The sequence below is a fragment of the Trachinotus anak genome, unplaced genomic scaffold (assembly GCF_046630095.1).
Source record: "Trachinotus anak isolate AG129_WGS33_773 ecotype Australia unplaced genomic scaffold, CSIRO_AGI_Tana_v1 ptg000015l, whole genome shotgun sequence".
Classification (NCBI taxonomy): Eukaryota; Metazoa; Chordata; class Actinopteri; order Carangiformes; family Carangidae; genus Trachinotus; species Trachinotus anak.
In genome coordinates, this window is record NW_027273866.1 from 9,006,288 (window position 1) to 9,026,664 (window position 20,377).

General features: G+C 39.9%; 1 protein-coding gene across 1 annotated transcript; it reads right to left on the minus strand.

Annotated features, from left to right (window-relative positions):
* Positions 1 to 568: 568 nt before the first annotated feature.
* On the minus strand, positions 569 to 19,745 carry plpp2a (phospholipid phosphatase 2a). The gene is made up of 6 exons (XM_071497686.1): positions 19,341 to 19,745; positions 5,826 to 5,977; positions 5,473 to 5,735; positions 4,870 to 4,927; positions 3,946 to 4,122; positions 569 to 2,808 (listed from the first exon to the last, which is right to left on the minus strand). Exons 1-6 carry the CDS (start codon positions 19,399 to 19,401, stop codon positions 2,659 to 2,661), a joined length of 861 nt encoding a protein of 286 aa, XP_071353787.1. The 5' UTR covers positions 19,402 to 19,745; the 3' UTR covers positions 569 to 2,658.
* Positions 19,746 to 20,377: the final 632 nt, after the last annotated feature.

The window sequence follows — 20,377 nt, forward strand, 5'->3', positions numbered from 1 at the left end:
GTAGCATTTGGGAGCCTGATTAAAATGTTCAGTCTGATGGTCGACTCCTGCCGCTTTGTGAAATAATTTGTGGTATGAGGTTTGGTACTCCTTGCTGACTCAGATACAAGTTAGCTTTTGAGGAATGAATTTGATTACGGGAGTCACAGTGTAATTTAAAAAAATCATAAAGAACTCCCTTCAGATTAGTAACAGCTCTCAGGATGAGTCACCACATAACCATGACCTTGTCAGTTTTAGAGAGTGTGTCTTTCAGCTCTTTGTTTTGGTTTACGACCCTCAAGTTTTGTTTTGGCGCTCCGTCTCTCTCTCTCTCTCTCTCTATAAACACTTTCATCCCCGTTTCTAGCAAAAAAAAGATGTAAAAAACAAAAACTACTTGCCCAGCAACAACCAGCATACCCACACAGTAGGCACCTAGTTGGTGGAAATAGTGGAGCATTTAGCAGTTGAAGAACCATATATTTCCCTTAGGAGTTAAGATGAAATTGAATGTTGGACTGATATTCATCAGCAGACATGAAGCAACGTGTATGCTGGATGTGGGACTAAACAACTGCTTTCAAAATCACGATATCCACTTTATAAGGCAAGTTTATCAGTGTTGTTTACAGCGTGTTGCAAAAAAAAAAACACAAAAAACAAAGCAGGTTTAAATAACTGGCTCACCTAAATTACGAAGACAATTTACAATGTTTTCTGACATTCTGAGATTTCTGCTGCCACGCCACAACATGACGAATAAGAATTTGTTTGTGGTGTTCACAGCACTGAAACATTACAAAACCTAACCAGCTCTCTTTTCAGTGTCCTTGTTACTTGAACACAGTGTAAACAATTTTCGGAGGGAGTATTTCTTTGGTAGAAAGAAGTGAAAGTAGTTCTGCCCACACTGACCAAAACTCTTGAGTCAGATACCATCATTGTTATTTGACACTTACAAAAGTCTAATATTTGATTTTTGATAAGAATCCTTAAAACTGTGAGCAGTTTATTGAACAGTGACATTGTTTCCTAATTAATCTGTACTATTTACACTTGTAAATGTAATTTTTGTACTAATTTCATTTTGCCCAATGGCTGACACTGAGGATTATCCAGAATTACCCAACACTTTCTCTGGAAAAAGATGTCAAATTTTTAATTGATGTGAGCAATTTAATTAACCTCCACTGTATTGGGGTGGAGGCTGAAATCTCAGAAGTCGATATTGCAAAACTGGGGCAAATAAAACTAAAACTATTTGCATGATTACACCAAGAGCCAAATTACAAAACATTTGTCATTTTGATAAACTCTTTGAAAGCAGGTCTTAGCATGGCTCTGTATCAAAAATCCCCCCAGCAGGGATCATATCTATGCCAGGAGAAGAAAATAATATATTGACAGCACTCTGATCAAACTTGTGTGTGAACAGAGCCTTTTTTTTTTTAAACCACCGCTGGAAGTGACTCAACAGCTCAATTCCTCTGGAATCTCACAACTATCAAGTGCAGGTCCAGACACGAACCAACACGTCAGTGTGTTGTGCAAAGTTGTTTTGACCAACATAGCAGAGTATAGCTCTATGAAAACAAAAATACATTATACATATGTTTCGTTGTGTTACGTATACGTTATACATAAGAGGGGAGGAAGAGGTCCATGAAAGTGTATTTAGTCTGTGTCGGACTTGAACTAAAAAGCACTTGAGGTTCAAGACAACTGAAAAAAAAAAAAAAAAAAAATAGGATGAATACATCCCAGTCATGTCTCCATTTGTCCTTGACTCTCGGTTTTAAATCGTTTATCTCTATAAAAGAAGGAAACAGCGTTGCCAGCTCAAAGTTTCACTGATGTCACTATGAAGTAGTGGTAATACATTCTTAAAAGCTACACAATTTATTAGAGTAGTATAAAACACAATAAAAATGTTAGGACTATACATGGTGTCTGTAAATGGCACTTAAAGCCACATGCATAAAATCTAACGACAGTAAAATATAGATAAAAGTGTGCAGGACAGGCAGATAGAATCTAGCTCCAGTGTAGGTAAAATATCAACAGTCTTATCTGACTGTAATAAAGTAGAAAACATTCAGCCTCCAAGGTTTTATCACTCCCTGCAGGACAGAAACATCTTTGGTCGGTGTTTGGTTGGTTTTTGAAATTTTTACCGCTTTCTTTTGCAGTCTTTGCTCACTTTTCAGTCAAACTCACAGCATAAATTCTCCCACACAAATCTGAAACTTTCTCAACACAGAATAAAGAAAAAAAAAAAAAAAAATATCACAAAAATATATGTATATATATATATATATAATCATTGCACACTTTCGAACAGAACAACACGCTTCACATGTACACAAAACCACACCACAAATCAAGTGTGATTGAACAAACACACCCAAACCGAAAGACACACAGACGATGGAGCCTCTATGCCAACAGGGTTTGGGAATCTCTGGAGTTGTTGTTGCTGTAAAATTGTTGGGAAGTCCCACAGTGGAGCAGGTCTAGTCTGAATTTCCAGCTAGTGGTTACTGCAGTGCGTCTTCTTTTGTTTTGGTTGTTTTTTTTTTTTTTTTGGCAAGTCACATGTCCTTTGGTAACGGTGCTGCTGTTATAAAGTGTATGCCTGGGTTAGTAAGAGTAGCTGTGGCGAGCTCAGTCATGTGCTCATACAGGTCCAGAGTAGCTGTAGTGGTTCCCGTGCTGCGAGTCGGCCGGCTGCGGGCTCGGTTTACGTTCAAGGTGTTCAATCTCTGCCGTGTCTGGTCGTGTGCAGAGTGGGGGTCGCTGCTTAAAGAAGTCTGACACATACCGAACCTGAAAGAAGAGAGATACGGGCATTTAAGGTAAAAACAACACACTGGTGCTGAAAGCTTTTACATCTGCTGCACTGGTTACTCGTTACTCACAAGTTCAGTAGAGTGTAAATTCTACCTTTATAAAACTAATCTTTTTTTATACATTACTGTTAAGATTGTTTTCCAGACTGGGGTCAGACTGGAGGACAACACATAATAAAAGGTCCCCTGCCACAATCTAACCAGGGACATCGCGATTACATGTTATGCCCCTGAAACCTGTCATTTTTGAAGGTTGGTGGGTCTGGATTCAACTCTGTTGTAATCTTTGAGGCTTTAGTCTGCAGTGTTGTTGGATTGCACTAACAGTTGTTGCTAATATTTCTTCAATACAACACAGTCTCAGGGGGGTGGAGCTGCTATATCCATCGCATCCATCTCAACCACAAGTCAATCACAGCTGTCAATCATGATGTCATGCCCCCTTTTTATACCATCAAATAACTAAATAAACCAAATTTATCAGAAAACTTAACACTTGAACACTTAAAATGACTGAGGCCATCTTTGGGAAAAATTTATTTGAACTTTGGCCCCTGTCCAATGTACTAACATGGAGGGGTGGGGCTTATAACCTATACTGCGGCCAGCCACCAGGGGGCGATTGAGATGTTTTGTCTTTACTTTTATCTTTTACTTTTGTTAACATAAAGTTTCAAGGCCTGTACAATTTAAAGGGCCTTCCAAATGTTGCAGAGATAGGGAGCCTTCTTCCATTCCTGGTAACTCGTGAATCACGGAATTCCCACATACCATTTTCCATGGGTATTTACCACTTTATCAGCAGGAAGTTGGCCCAAATAGCTGACGAACAGGAACATTTTGGACTTAACAAGACAAAAATCACCTAAATGTATCACAAGTTTGACCTTCGGGAAGCAGGAGCAGGCTCAACCAGGCCTTCAGGTTTTGAATTAGGAGGTCAGTAACAACTAATAACTTATTCACACTTCAAAGCATTGAGATAAAGTTTTGTCACCTTTTGGTGTCGTAATCCTATAAAAAAAAGATCCCACACATACGAACTTTAAAACAATCTAAATATTCACATTGTCTGTTTTTGTATAATGACAAAGAGAGACACTGTAAAACTCACAGTGAGCACAGCGATGAGAGCTCCCTGCAGCAGCCCCACCAGGACATCGCTCCAGTGGTGTTTGTAGTCAGAAACACGTGTATATCCAACAAACAGAGCAAACGCCACCAGGAAGAACTGGATGGTTGGTCGTACCAGTCGCGTCCACTTCCCCTGCATCCGGGCCTGAACATAGAGCTGTACACACACACACACACACACACACACACAAAGTTAAACATTTTAAATCGACTGGTAACTAAATCTAAACCTGTCTATTGGTAACCTGCATTTACATATATGGATACGGCATTTGATTGGAGAGACGTTTTCACTGGAAATCATCTTTATTAAATATCAGTCTAAGTATGTACAAAAAAAAACTATGAAACCAACAAGGTTTGTTTTTCATTTACATTTATGCAATTGTAGTGAAAACCTGACCCTAAGAGTAGCCAAAAAGTTATTTACCCATGAATGAAAAACAAAACAACTTCCAGCTGAAAAGGTTTAAAGCCACATAAAATTATGACCAATCTAACTTTTAACTTTAATTTAAAATATGTATTACAATTATTTAACAAATATCCGAAAGTGTTAGTAAGAGGTTTCTTTTAATGTCCAGTTCTGCATAATGTGATGAAAATATTCAATCTTCTTTTCATGTGTTATATTTTACTAATTCCTGAAGGAGCTGCTAATGTAACAGATGCTTCAGCAGCTTGAGCAGACTTCCAGTCCTTCAAACCCCAGCAGGGATTAAACCACCAAGTCCCTCATCTTCCGTCCATTGTACAGTGTGTAATTACAACAATGATGTTTTTACTCTTGAGCTGTGCGTCCTTGTCGACCACCTTCTCCTGTTTTTGAGTCACTTGTGGCTGTTTTTGGTAAACAGACATTTCACAGCCACAGAAAGTCTCACGCGAAGACAGACACACTCACCGACAGAAAGAGCATGCAGTACATCCCAAAGGACGAGTGGCCGGAGTAGAACGATAACCTGAGGAGCAAAGACAGCGACGGCAAACCATTAACGTACAAAATTCACACATTTTTTCCAGTGATTTTCAAATGATATGATGAAATGATAAAGAGCAATATGATTAGAATCAGTTTATTGTCCAGCTGCAGTTTGATACATGTAATACCTTTTAATTGAATTACACACTGATGATGGAACCAATGCACCAATTCAAACAATACATTTTGATGTGATTGAACTTTTGCATTAACTGTACCATTAAGATTATTATTGTCCTGGATTTAATGCTGCAAACTGAGCCACACTTTCTTTAGTTTAGTTAAATTCAAGTAAATCTTAAATTAATCAAACATGCAGAGTTTTTTTTTTTTACCCTGCAAAGAGCAAGAATTTTTCAGATCAAATTTACTCAATCTGATCTTAAATGGTAAATGGTCAAACATTTTAAATCAGTTCAAATATGAGCTGTCAGCAACTTGAATCCCACAGGTACTGGAGTCACTGTGTCAAACTTCACTACATGATGAAGACAGTGAGGGAGGTGTAGCGGAGGTGTAGCCCACCTGGATTCAGTCACATTGCGAGAATTTCCGGTACAGTTGATATGCAGCATGTATCCGTTACAGCTGACCGGGGCGCACACGGCTAAGAAGTTTGGACGGGGACGACCTATGGTGAACTTTGCCAGGTCGGTCAGTGATTGGCTGACGGCTCCTCCAAACAGGAAGGTGCCCACGACCTTGTAGAGAGCAGACAGGTACTGGTTGAACTGGGAGTTGGAGTGGAGACGTTTGGTGTGCACCAGATAGGCCTCTCCTGTGGTGATCTGTGACGGAAAGAGATACAAAAAAGGATTTGATTTATTTTTTATTTTGGTGTAAACACATTGTTATGGGCTCGCGACTTGGGGACTCACAATGACTATGGAGCAGGTGATTGTGACGGCAGCCATGGCCCCATGGGAGATGGTGTCTCTCCTGTACGGATGGCTGATGCTCTCGTCATTGCAGTAGATCGCTCTCTGGTAAGGGCTGAACATCAGTGTCAGGATGGCTGAGGGCAGAGCCGCTGGGGAAAGAAGAGATGACAGTCTGACCTCAGCATTATGAGTGTGCACAAAAATCACTGCACTGCTAAAAAAAATAGGTTTGAAACTAGAGTAATACAACGCCCGAGTCAAACCATGATGATGGACATATGAAAAAAAATAAAATAAACCATGGACTAGAAAGGATGTATTTCAACAATTTCCTTGTTCCAGCTACCGTAGATGCAACTTTTCATGAGAGAAAACAGTGTCAACAATACCCTGTTGCTTTAAAAGTGTGATGGAACCACATAAACAAAACAAATGTTTTTCTATAGAGTCGGGGGAACCCAGTAGCTGAATGGTTAGGGCGCATACCACATGAGCACAAATGCTCTTAGCAGGTGAGTTGCGGGTTCGACTCCTTCCTGCATGTCATTCCCCTTTACCTGTCAGGCTCCACTGTCCTATCAAATAAAAGGCGCAAAAGCCCCAATAATAAAATAAAATAAAATAAAAAACCTCACTTAATGCATGTTTAAAATGAGGACAAGCCAACTGCTATCAAGGATGTGAATACAGGCATTGCAGCAGTTACAGCGTAGTCTTTGGGAACCACACTGTACTGTTAAGAGGTGGAGGTCCATCCTGAGAGCAGTTAAGACCCCTCAGTTTTGCACTGACAAGTCAAACATGAACTACAACACAATGAGGTGCAGCTCAGGAAACAGCTAAGAACACACTGATGGACTAATCCTTTGGCTTTGGCCAGAAGCCTCGACTCTGCCAAGTAAATGAATTTGTCACCAACAGAGTTTGATGGCAACACCTTCACCTCTGCAGGTCGCATTTAACTCTCTATGGAGGAACTGCCTGTCACTATGGAAACACGCGGGACAGGACAACCGTGACCTTTGACCTCAGGGCACCGTTTACACAGTGAAGGGCCTGGGAGCTGAGGATTGAACCAGGACACACACTCATATACTGTAGGTACAAAGACGTGCACATATACACAAAATGTGGGCTACAACCTGCAGAGGTTTTAGAAAATGCATATATTTATAGGCCTGTAATGAGCAATGGTTTGTTTCTGTGTGCTTTTGTGGAAGACAGACAGCAAACATTGGGTTTAACAGTGCAAACAAAAGAGTTAGGATTGGCACAGCAGCAGCAGAGGCACATAAAGCTGTCTCTTAAATCTGTGCAGCACAATAGTCTAATCTCCAAGAATGATGTCAGGACCTTTGTACACCACAACATTTAAACAGTTTTCCTGTTTTCCAGAACTCTATGCTGAACTGCTGAAGCCAATAAGAGTAAGGGAATGGATGGAGTTTGTTTTTGTAAGCGGGAGAGGTGTATTTATTGGGTAGAGCGGCTCTCTACTAACAGATTGCTTCCTTCCTCCTAAGTGTGTCTTTGCCGTCGCTCTGACTGGCAGCACTAAACGAAACCACACGAGGACACGCAAATACAAAAAGGAAAAACATGTCCCTGACAGGTAATTTTGTGGCGGTAATTCTGGCGTGATGTCATGTGTACATATGAGGAAGAGTGTGAATTAAGTCTGAGGTCATACACACTGTGGCAGTCTGCCAGGCGTGAACATTTATACCCAGTGTTTCCTCTTCACAAGAATATAAAATACACTAAACATATCCGGCAGGAACGAGGTTGGTGGGGTGAATGTGGGCTGTATCTAAGCAGGAAGTTTAAAAATGAAAAGGTGGAAGGATAAAAATGGGCTGGTAGAAGACACACATGGCAAAAAGTCTCTATTTTCCACATCAAGTTCACATTAAGTTGCATTAATAACATTTCCATACTCAATGACAGTGTCACATATAGTATGTATATATAGTATACAATATATTCTGCGTGGTACATAAACTAGACGTCTTGTACACCATTTATACACATTTCACCACAACTCAGCCTGATAGATTTGACATCTTTGGAAACAGATGTCTACAAAAATGTAAAATAAGGCTCTGTGGGTGTAAATAATGCTTGTTAATACAATATGATTTTTAATGGTGCACTGTGGGTTCAGGAGAGTAAAAAGAAGGCGGCAGTGGGTGATATTGTAAGACCAAAACCAACATCGTGTTAATCCCTCTCACAATACTTTCTGACCTACCCAGTCTGTGGCTTCCGGCGTGTCAGAGAACAGAGTTTAAAGCTCTGCTGCTTGTCTATAAATCTCTTAATGTTTTAGGACCAAATCACATCTCTGACTGTCTTCTACTATATGAACCCTCTTTGCATCTCTTTGCTGCTGTTTGCTAACTAAACATGGAGAAGCAGCATTTAGTTACTGTGCACCACAGAGCTGCAGCACACCTGTTTATTTCTCTTATCTTATCTTTCTGATGTCTTTTAAAATGTTTTGCATTTTGATGTTTTTATGGTGTGTGTTTTTTTTAATGTAAATCCCTTTGAGTAGCCTTTTAGTATAAAATGTGTTTCACAAACACAAATAAACTTGCTTTGCCTCTCTGCCCCAAGCCAATGGGTTCCTGCCGAAGACATTTTTTTAAAGGCTTAATATTGTTCTAAAACAACTGGGAACTGTAGTTTTTAGGAAACTTTACTCAAACAGGAGTAAATAGTGAATTTGTAGAAGACTATTTTCTACTATTGTAGGGGACTAAAGGAGGACGTGTATGTGGGTTCAACTCAAAACTAACTACAGTGCCCATGTTCATGGTGATGAAGCAACATGTCACCCAGTTTATTGCTGTGGCTCAGTAACAGATTTTTATTAGTTTCTGGATCCAGTGGAGCTCAGAGAGAACAGGTCAGATCCACCCCTCACTCCTCCTCAGCTCCACCTTCTCATCAAAATATGGTTTCTTCTGGCTTTAAAAAAACAAAACAAAACAAGATGGCGACAGCCAAATTACAAACTCAACGAATACAAGTTGAAAAACACCCTTAATCTACAATTCTATTAATAGATTGATACAAAGACAGACACATAATGACATGAACGAAGCACTAGGTGGGCCTGAAAAACTAAATCTATAAACTAATTCACAACAAAGTTCTGTGCATATTTACAAAGCAGCGGTTATTTAATCTGTGAGGCACGTACAGGAATCACAAGCAAACATATTACATTTTTAACAATATATATGTTTAGATGTTTGTGAAATTAAAATATGGGAAACTCCCATTCACCTTCTTTAACCAATCAGAATATTACTATATTACTTTTCTAGTGTGTGTACTAGAGTGCTCTCTCGATTATACTGTTTGTACAATAAAAGCGACACCATTTCATGTTGAGTAGCTTTGTTGTACTGCACTGCATTAAAAACTGGACATGCTACTGTGTACATTCCTTTCCATATGCATGTGAATGTCTCAATAAGCGCCTCATCAGTCTGCCCTGCCCATAGTTTATGTTACTGTACAATATAAGAACACTGCCTGAGGAAGACGTGAACAGGCCTAAATGCTGGATGTGATATCTGTGGCCATCTCTGAAAAAGTGCCACTAATGATCTTTGATGACAAGCAGTTTCCTCCTTTAAGATAATTTATTTTCATTAAAGGACCCCCCCCTCACATCCCCTCCTTTGCTCTTCACATCTCAGAGTTCATTATTCTAGCAGGTCAAGCATACTCTCAGCCCCTCTTTGAAGTGCTGCCCAACCATTGTTTACTCTGCAGGGTGCAGGGATAACATTTAGATAAGAGGCTGCATGTTTGTCAAGTCTCTAGTGGCTACACACTGCCAGGGTGGTGATGTGAGTGGACAGAGTTGGGCAATGGCCTCAAAAACACACACACACACACACACACACACACACACACACACACACACACACACACACACACACACACACACACACACGTAAGCGCTGCTAAGCTTATTTAACAACAGACTCAGTGAGGAAGTCGATCCCCCTTCGTATCAAACATGCTCCAACAGCCTCTGGGAGCTGAGCCCATAGAGAGTCCCTATTATCTGAGCAGAACTGGCTGTTTTTAATCTGTTCTATTATTCCAGAAGGCCTGGTATGTTTTTGTAGGCCTGTCCTGGTGGGGCAGCCTCCCCTATCCCAGGCTGGGTCAAGCTGAGGACAGACAGATTCATTCCCCAAATTCTTCTTTGTTTTTATACACTTCCAGAATTCCCCTTCGTCTTTGTCTAATTTTGAGTTTGACTTGATTTAGTTGTCATCAGCAACTAGTTACTTTCACTTACGTTTAATGTATATTACATTAAAGGTGATCACACCAAATTCTGATTTCATTTAGGTTTTTTTTCTCCTGTATACTGCACTTATTTTGAAAATACAATTGATAAATAATGACTACTCATGGCATTCCTTTTGAACACACTTTACTTTTAGTAATGCAACAACTCAGCACAAAGTGGTCATCAGCCAGGCCTACACAGATGACCAAAGTCACAAATATGCTTAAAAATATCAGCAAGTACAACTGACTTCAATTTGTTTGACAGTTCATCAAAGAAGGTACTACCTGGGAAGCAAACCTATTTCTGTTAATGGCCATGATGATAGCTGTTTCACTGCTGAGTTGGACATGTTCACTTTTAAAAACAGACTTTGTCTGACATGAGACATCCACGTTTGCTTTTGCAGGAACTTCTGATATATTGGCGTTTTCACAAAAATTCGACTTTCCCAGTCGTAATTATGACTTGGAAGTTTAAGTGAATCATATTTACACATGGGAAACTGTAATCATCCTCTCTAAGGCTCAGAACGAAAGTGAATGAGTGTTTTTCCTTCAATGTTTAACCATTCCTTCAGGTACAATTTTGAGATAATTGTGCTCAGTAATTTAGTTAATGCTATCGACTGTCAGCGCCTAGTTAATTTGTGGGTTGAGATTTTACTCTAAACGTGAGTTTTAAAAGAGTAAGTCTTGTATGAACAAAATGTCAGCTTCTAGGAAATCTTAAAAACTTTATTTCATCTTAGTGATATGATGTATTTTAAAAAGGATCTAAAGCAGTTTTAAGGAATATTCTCACTTTCCGTCTTTCCTCCTCATCCCTCTTTCTCTCTTTATCCAACTATTCCCAAAACTTTTTTTTTTTTTTTTTAAACCAACCAGAAAGCAAATCTAAACTCTAGTTTTCTTCATCATCAATACTTTCACTTTTGACTATATTTTCCTCCTAATACTTGTTTTACTACCATTAACATTGACCGGAGAACATTTGCTTGTATAATGGGGTATATTTATCATGTGGCATTGTTACTTTTACTGCTGACAAATACCAGCTCAGTGAACTTTTACAGCTGCAGACAATGAAGAGACAGCTTCCAATCTCTCTCTCTAAACACACACACACAGAGTTTCTGCTGAGTTTGTGTCTTCAGTCTGCAGGAGAGATAAAAAGGGAAGAAGGGAAAGTATTGTGTTACGCTTTCCCAATCTTCTCTGGAAAGAGCGAACCCCTGATTCCTCTTTGAGAAAATAAACATGATGGAATCTGGGATCAGACGCAAGTACAACTTCCCCTTGACCTCCGACCCATCGGGAAGTGGGAAGTGTTCCTGTTATTCAGCTCTTAAGATGAGTGGCCGGAGTCTGCTGTGACTCATCTTGAGAGCCGAATAATTGAGACATTTACTGGAAAAAACAGAGACATAAATGGGTAACAGTGTTGCATGTAAACATCTGTCTGAGGTCTGCATGTCAAATCTCAAACAGGCGACTGTGAGTTTTGTGGGTCTGCTTGGCAACCTCGCAGTTTGTTAGCTAACCGGGATTCGCAACTGGTGTACCACATCACACTGAGGTGCTCAGAAAACCAATATTTATCTTGACGATCCTTCTCTTTTTTTTATTTTGGCAGCCTTTTTTAGTCCTGGGTAAAGCATGCCGTGTTTGTTCTGTACTGCTTTCTAAAAAAAAAAAAAAATTCTATCACTTGGCAAACAGCTCATCATTGTTCATTAGTTTTTTGAGGAGCTAATCTACTGATTCTCAGCAAACTGTTGTTGGAGAGAAAGTGCATCACTTCCTGTGAGAGTGGGGATTTTTCTTGGGAAAGTCCTACACAACACTGGGTGATCAAAAGCTTTTTCTTGGTATATCCGCTGATTTGGAGTCAAAAAACTTTTGTATGAAAAGGTTGAGTGTCACGATTTTGAACAATAACACCCTGAGCTCTGGAATGCATTGTTGGCGCCTGCAACAGAGATCCTCTGCTACTTAGTTTATCTCAAAAACTGGTTCAGAAAGGTGTAGATCAGAATGCTTTCGATTTTTTTTAGATGTTCATAAGCATTGTGAATTGTCAAATTTATTTTTCATTAAGCTGGTACTGAACTGAAAGCTGTAGTTAAATCAGTGAAGAGTATAAAAGCAAAAAAAGGATGAAAAGAAGTCATTTGACTTGGTTTGGACTTCCTCCAGGAGAGCAATGAAGGGGACCATAGTTTTCCTGACATCTTTGTGTTTGTCCCTCTGACCAACTTGATCCTTTCATGCTATTTTTTTTGTGTGTATGTTTGTGTTTTGAGGCACCTTTAATGTAGTCGGTGTCTCCGATGTGCCAGAAATGACCAGTAAGGGGTCTGGTTGCCCTACAGTAGTTATTGTGCCACATCAAACCTGTTTCCTTGAAATTATGTTCATATACAACTACACTGCAACAGCAAATGCATTTAGCAGGAAACTAAATCTGTGGCTGTGTTACGTTCAGAGGGAACGTCGAATGAAACAACTGTTACGCCAGAAATCAGGGTTCGTCTGCAGTTAGGCAACAAAACACTTTGGTTAAGTTCAGGGAAAAAAATTTGGTTTTGGTTAAACATAAATAAATGTGTCTGAACTCACTGTGAACTTTGTGTTAAAAGTATTTGTACATAGCCTACATTAGTCCAGGCTGCCCTTAAGAAGTAACCCTGCTCAGAGGGTGTATTATAACCTTTTCTTGTAAAAGCAGTGATGGTAAAAGCTCTTGGCAAGACTGGTAAGTAAACAGCTGTTTATCCTAGTGTTGGCTATTTAGCAAAAGCAAAATTTACCACACTCCTCTAATTCAGACTATGAACTATGCTTTAGTCACTACAATCTGATATTTCTGTGGAAAACAATGTCATCAGAACATTTACTGACATGTATCAATATCAGTTGGAAGTTGCCAAATTACATAAATTCACAGCAGCAGCTTAACCATCTTAGAAGATGAATGAAGTATGCATTAAAATGCTGAATTACATTTGTCAGTAACTTGTGGAACAACTTAAACGGAATTAAGCGCTGCCTTACTGCCATGGAGCATATGTACTGTGTACTACTCAGTTACTGTTTCACCCAAGTCTCTTTCCAATGGTTTCTTAACTCCCTCTCATGGAGGGTGATTATGAATTAGAAAAAATATGTATAAATCAGCACCTTGATTATTATTATTCATTGTGCATTTGATGCAGGTTATAGTGATAAGATCTGCTCTCTAAAGACTTTCAATAATTACATTTTCTGAAGCAGCTGATCCTGCAGGGTTTTGAAGCTCATACCTCGCTGAAGTGTGTGAAGTAAGGTTGAAAAACTGACGTTGACCTTTAATCAAAGACACAGAAAACAGAAATAATTCTTCCTCTAACAATAAACCACAGCAGCACTGAGAGGACCTTCTGAAACCACTGGGGACCCCAAATTTTACCACACATACACAGGTTCTCTTCAACATCTCTAATTTTCACACAGGAATGTCAGGCAGCACAAGTCAACACTGTCTGCTTGACTTTGACACATATTTGGCAGCGGCAGATACTGTGTGTGCATGTGTGTGCATGTGTGTCAATAAAACTGTTAAAAAGGAGCATCTCAAACATGTCGGCAAAATGTTCAAATCTGCAGCCGTTGTCAGTCAAGCACCGCGTTGCCTCTCAATCACAACACTTCTGCAACGCTTAAGTTAAATCATGAGCTTGTGATGATGGGTAGTAAAGGGTGGAACTGTATTAATACACCTACACAAGCAGGGTCCAGTTTCACTTCCACACCGCAGATTGTGTGCCGTTGAGGTGAGGCCTCAACGGCACACATTGTGTCACTGATCATTTCCACGTTGCTCTCAACATGTCGAGCTGAAATGACTGGTCGATTAGTAGTTAAATGATAAAAAATGAATCCGTAACTATTTCGATGTTTGAGTAATGGTTTGAGCACTGTTTTCATTATATTGGGATTATGAACTGTTGTAATCTTGGAATCTGGGAACTTGAGAGGCTGTTTGCTATTTGCTGATAACAATCAGTATATTAAGTGATGCAACCCTAAAACTGTTCATCTGTCTTTTAGAGTACACGCAACATAATTTACTATTTACACACCACTTTTCCTCCATTTGTTTGCACTGGTTTACACAAACAGCTTCTTATTGTCTTACCCAACACAAACATCCTGTGTTAGTAAGACATGTGTGAAATTAAACAAGCAAGTTACTTTCCAAATGTTTCACCATAGTGTCAACATATTAAGTACTTTTATAATCCAGAAAATTAAATGGTAAAAAAAAAAAAAAGGCCCAAAGCTCAGACTGATACGTGAATTTTCAGAATGGCTGGTATTTGCTTTTAAGTTTTAGGGGTTGCTGACCTGCAAGTTTGGCTCCTGGATGCCAAAGTTAGGATAATATCTGCTTGTGGATGCATACTATGGCTCCTTTCATCCTGCCAGATGGGTACAGTGCAGATAATGAGTGCCTCAAATGAAGTGAAATTACTCTCAATTAAAAATTTCAACTATAAATCTGATTTGTTTGAACCTGCGGCCTCATATGAAAAGTATTGGCTTCATTAACTAAATGTTCTTTTGACCCTGGATTAGGTCAAAGTACCAGAACAGAAACAAAAAGGAGTTGCCATAAAAGTAATTAAACAGTGATAGTGAAACTATTGATTACTTGATGATTACTTGTGTAAAGCAAAAGTGCAGCAACAGCTGGGCTTGCTCTTGATGGCATGCAGCCAGTCAAGCTCTTCAGTGTCTCTTAATGCACAAATGCAATAACTGAGAACATCAAAACACTTTCAAACGTAAAGCAAAGCGTTCGGGCAGTTGTGTGCAGGTGCATTTGCTCAACTTTGTGACCTGAACAACTGTAGACAAAAAATGATTCAAAGGGTAGTTTGACATTTTGTGAAATACACTTATTCACTTCCTTGCCAACACATATTCTCCTGTCTGTTAGCTAAACACGAAGCTAAAAGCTAAAGAGGGTCAGACTCTTTTTGCCACAAAAACTGGCATGAGGTGGGAAACGGCTATAGCCTGGCTCTGTTCAAAGGAAGAAGAATCTTCTCAGCAGCACCTCCAAAGCTCGCTACTTAACACCTTATATCTATTTTTGCTTAATGTGGACAAAAACTGAAGTGCAGAAGCAACGCACTGTAGTGTTTTCAGGGTGTCATGTGCTGCGCTATTTCTTGCCAGATTAGCTGTTTCCCCCGTTTCCAGTCTTCATGCTTTGCCTACAACCATGAAATAGTCCAGCTCATAACCCCGTGAAAAACCACTTATTTTTATACTTACAACAAATTGCTGAATATAAAATGTTAATTATTGACCTGCAGAGGTGCTGGTAGGCGTATTTTGTTAGTTTTGGACAGAGCCAGGCTAGCTGTTTCTGCTTCTATCAGGCTTTGTGCTAAGCTATGCTAACCGACTGCAGCTTCATGTTTAGTGCAAAGCATTTAGCAAAAAATAAAAAAATTTAAAAAAAAAATCAAATCTTTTAAAAGAAAACATAAAACGACAAGACCAGTATCACAAAAGGATCTGGTTTTCACTTATATTGTTTTTGCCTTTTGATAGAGTCCAGATACTCTGCATGTAAAGACGAGATGGAGACCAGGGAAACGAAAAAAGGACAGAACAGCCTGTTCTCATAAAGGTTCATTTTTACAATGTTGTTAATTTTACTGTGATGCAAAATGTAACTTCATTTCATGACTGATAAATATTTATTGTAACAACAGATGTTCTGACAGTGTCAAAGGGAGATGTGGGTGTGCAGTAGTGCGTGGGTGCGTGGGTGTGTGCATGTGTGTGCGTGCGTGTGCGTGTGTGTGTGTGCATGTGCGTGTGTGTGTGTGCGTGTGTGTGTGTGCACTCTTGGAAGTTGTGTGGTATCTACTGATGCAGTGGTAACAAATAATGGCAGGATGGAGGTTTGACTGCAGAGGGGAAGAGGGAGAAATAAAACACTGAACAGATTCAGAGATCAGTTACAATCTGAACATTCAGCACATTCCTACCGTATCACTCACACACACACACACACACACACACACACACACATAGACCTCTACAGACTTAAAAACTTCCTAATAAGGGGGATCAAACCTGATGATGGTTTAGCTTCCACTGTTTTTCAAGCCCAAAAAACCACAGTAGGTTATGATTTAAAAACAGAAATCAAAAAAAGATAAAATTTAATCTGATAATAAATGCACATCCAGGGAAGCACTACAGATTTGAAATACATCACATCATGATATATGGTTAATTAGTTTATTGTTGTATCAACGTACATGTTAAATGTTTCCAGGTCTTTGAAGCTGTGTTACAGTTCAGTTTTCTGAGCTTATTTGTGGAGCTGAAGTGATAAATGGTAAACTAATTGATTGGTCTGCAGATATTTTGATCATCGATTAGCTGTTTTACTCACTTTTAACCAAATATTAGATGGCTTCAGCTTCTTAGACGTTTAGATTTGATGGTTTTCTTCGTCTATAATTAGAGTACACTGAATGTCTTTGGGTTTAAGGAAAGTTGATTGGACAAAAAAGCAATTTGATATGTGATATTTTACACTATATCTTCTTTTTGTTTTCTTTTTTTGGTACAGCATTTTGAGTTCTAGCTCAAAAAAACAAACTCTGCATCACTCTACTTGTTTGGTCTAGGACAGCAACTGACTCAATTTATCAATTGGTCCATCAACAACAGAAAAATGTGAAAACTAAAATCACAATCTCCTAGAGCTTAGGGTGTCATCAAATGTCTTGTTTTGTCTGTTAGACAAGGAAAACCAGCAAATTCTAACATGTGAGAGGCTGAAACCATCAAACACTTGATATTTTTGCTTGAAAATTTACTTAAATGATTCATTTTCTTTTGCTCGACCAACTGATTAATCGACTAGTTGTTACAGTTTTAGCTTGATCATTGCACTTACATTACAGCTTCTCTTTAAAGTGTTTCCTAATGCACAGAGCTCATATTTGTTTTCAAATATCACTATATTTGAGTTTGACATGCTGATCTTCATCTGGTTATTTTATCTATACACAGAAACATATAGATACCGAATGCCACCGTCGTCAGAGCACAACTCTTAAAGAAAATATTCTCACTTTTTAAAAAAGGTGTGTGACTGACTTCCACCTGACTAAACTCTCACGCCACACTTTCACACCACAGATTGTGAAATGATAAATGCATAAACTTCAAGCTTAGTCAGCCAAAGACTTTGTAAGCTGAGAAATATCTAGTTGACTCGTCATTAATCATCACTTGAGTATGCTTTACTATTAAACAAGCACTTCATTTTGAGAGTTCTTTTTGCATGACTGGACTCATCCAAAGAAGGAAAGGCTCTTTTCTCAACACATTATTCAGTTTCCTAAGAAATATCTTGACTCATTTTTTTAAAGTAAAATCAGCCAAACAACATATTTGAGAAGTCCTTATCGCTCCTCATCCAATGCGTTTCGGCTTGTGGCCTTCATCAGGGTTTGCGGCCTAAGCTGAACAATAAAAATAAACTGCCAGCATCGCTGGAGTTTTGACCTCCTAAGATTTTTAACTGAGATATTATTTCATTTACAGCCGTTAAAAAGTTTTTGACTTTTTTTTTTTTCTTTCCACAAAAACTTGTGGAAAGGGCGTTGACATTGGACTCCTCGTCAGGTGTGCACACATACATGAACATACATCATGGGTGCAGAGGGGGCTGAACAGAAGAACAGTCATTATCATTCCTCCCCGTCAGTCACCAGATGGGTCCACAACTGGACACACACACACACACACACACACACACACACACACAGATGCTATAACCTTCAATGCTTTTTGCTGCCTACACAGGCATTCCACTGCAGGCAAGTTCTAGCTATGACCCCATATTTCACTCCTAAAAACATCTCCAGAAAATAAGGGAAATCAACATTGCCGTCAACCTCCTGTTTCTCATCATCTGAACGACAACCTCTGTCAGCGTCATGGGGCCAAAAAATGTGTGCAGACGTGACACAAAAAGCCGGAAGACGTCAGTTCTGTTAATGGCTTTGTGTCGTCCTCAGAGAGCAGAGCAGGTCGCAACAAGCCAATTTGTTCCCTGCACTGTACTCACACATACACCACCAGAGAGCCCACCCTCAATACACACACACACACACACACACACACACACACACACACACACACACACACACACACACACACACACACACAGACACACAAACACACACACAAACCTGGTCTACTATTTCCAAAACAGGATTTTTACTGTCACAGAGAGATTCATTGTCCGTGATCCTTTGCTCTTCCTCCTCACCCTATGTTTAAAAAAGAAAGAGGCCACAGGGGGCAGGAGGAAAAATGTACAAAAAACTTGAATGCATTCACAGCGACTGGAAATTATTCAACAAAGATATGAAGAGGCAGGTAGAGATTCATACACACAACCAAACTGCACTTTGTGCTTCCTGACACTCAACTAACTTAACCAATGAGCAGTTAAAACACTCTGAAACCAAACTGTGAGTGTATCATGGCCTCAGCAAATCAGCATTTGGAAACCCTGACAGTGAGATAAGATACTACGTGTCCTGTTTTAACCTGAGTGATTTCAGTGGAGAAATCACTTTAGGGACAACCAGAGATCAGCAAATGTGTTCTTACTCAATGCTGGGAACGACTCAGTTTGGCCTGTTTGAACAAGATAGAGACAAATGATGACTACCAAAGTTTAATTGTAGACTACTGCTGTGCTGAATATACAATCACTGCTAATTAATGTGTCTACTATGCTTCTGTGCAAGAGAGTGTCGTGCAAGTGATATATTTTGAATGTAGGTCATGAATTTTTCTAACAGGAGCTAGTCCCTTGCTCTGATTTTGCATAAAGATCCGTGAAGCAACATGTGGATTATCAGTGACAGATCTATAAATCATGTGTGTCAGTGTTGGCCAATCCCATGCGTCACCTTGAAAACTTTCCAATACAAGTTGTTTTTTTTAAAATGTAAGTTTGGAGTTTTATGTCTGTTTCAGTCGCACAAAAAAAAAAAAAAAAAAAAACCACACACACACACACACACAAGATGAGCTGTAGAGTCTGAAACTAATCATATTCTCAGCCATATTGTGAGGAGGAGGGTGGCAACTCACCAACGAAGACACAAAGAATATCCACCACGACCAGAATCAGCTTCTTTCCTTGCTCGGTCATGCTTCCTCCGGTGCCCGCTCCACTTTCATAAATAAATCGCGTTTACAAAAAAAAAAAAAAGAGAGAGAGAGAGAGAGAGAGAGAGAGCAGTGGGCAGAGCTGTAACGTAGGTCACACCTGGAGTAACTATGGGAAAAAATACTTTCGAGACAAGTCGACCTGCTCGTTCTTCCGGCTCCTCTATGTACCTGTCCGCTCTCCTGCCTGCCTGCCTGCCTGTCTGCCTGCCTGTCTGCCTGTCTGTCTGCCTGCCTGTCTGCCTGTCTGTCTGCCTGTCTGTCTGTCTGTCTGTCTGTCGGTGTGCGCCGCGCTGCTCCAGGTGAGCGGCAGGGAAAGCGGAGCTGCGTCCGGTAGGCCTGCCTCTTTGTCTTTTACGCACGAAGGGGAGGGATGGCGTGAAAGGGGGGGGGGGGGGGGGGGGGTTGCTCAGCACTGATAGAGGATGGCTTCCCGAGATCATTGATGTAAACACCCCCCCCCCACCACCACCAGCACCAGCACCAGCACCACCCACCACACACCCTTTCTTTCCACTTTCTCTTTCTCTGCTTCGCCCCCTGGGTTTGGTTAATCACTGACAGGCAGCGCGGTGCGCGCAGCCGAGCAGAGTGAAAAAATCCCGGGCTCTGGCACATGGTGATAAAACTCTTCTGGTAGAGGCTCGGCGCAGCCCATCTCACCTCAAATATAACCTACTGAAGGGACCTTTAACAACAGAGATCTCTAGTTCCCATTGGGAACCGACACAGGCCTGTTTAAGATTATATTTCCCCCCCAATAATGAACAGTATGCATTTTCAAGCACAGTCCCAAACTCATAATATGGATCTAAAATGTAAGAAATCTGGTAAATCTCATGATTCTGCTCAATGTCTCACTTACTTTAAGTCAAAAAAAGTCATAAAAAGTCAAAACCTTGACTTGACATGTCATAACTTTGACTTGCCTTGAGTGAATTAATGTATGTCATTCCTAA

Coding starts and splice junctions, on each gene's coding strand:
- plpp2a (XM_071497686.1), bottom strand. CDS start 19,401: ATGACCGAGCAAGGAAAGAAGCTGATTCTGGTCGTGGTGGATATTCTT. Junction 5,978..19,340: donor TATTCTTTGTGTCTTCGTTG/GTGAGTTGCCAC, acceptor TTCTTTCCCCAG/CGGCTCTGCCCTCAGCCATC. Junction 4,123..4,869: donor ACTGCATGCTCTTTCTGTCG/GTGAGTGTGTCT, acceptor GTGTGTGTACAG/CTCTATGTTCAGGCCCGGAT.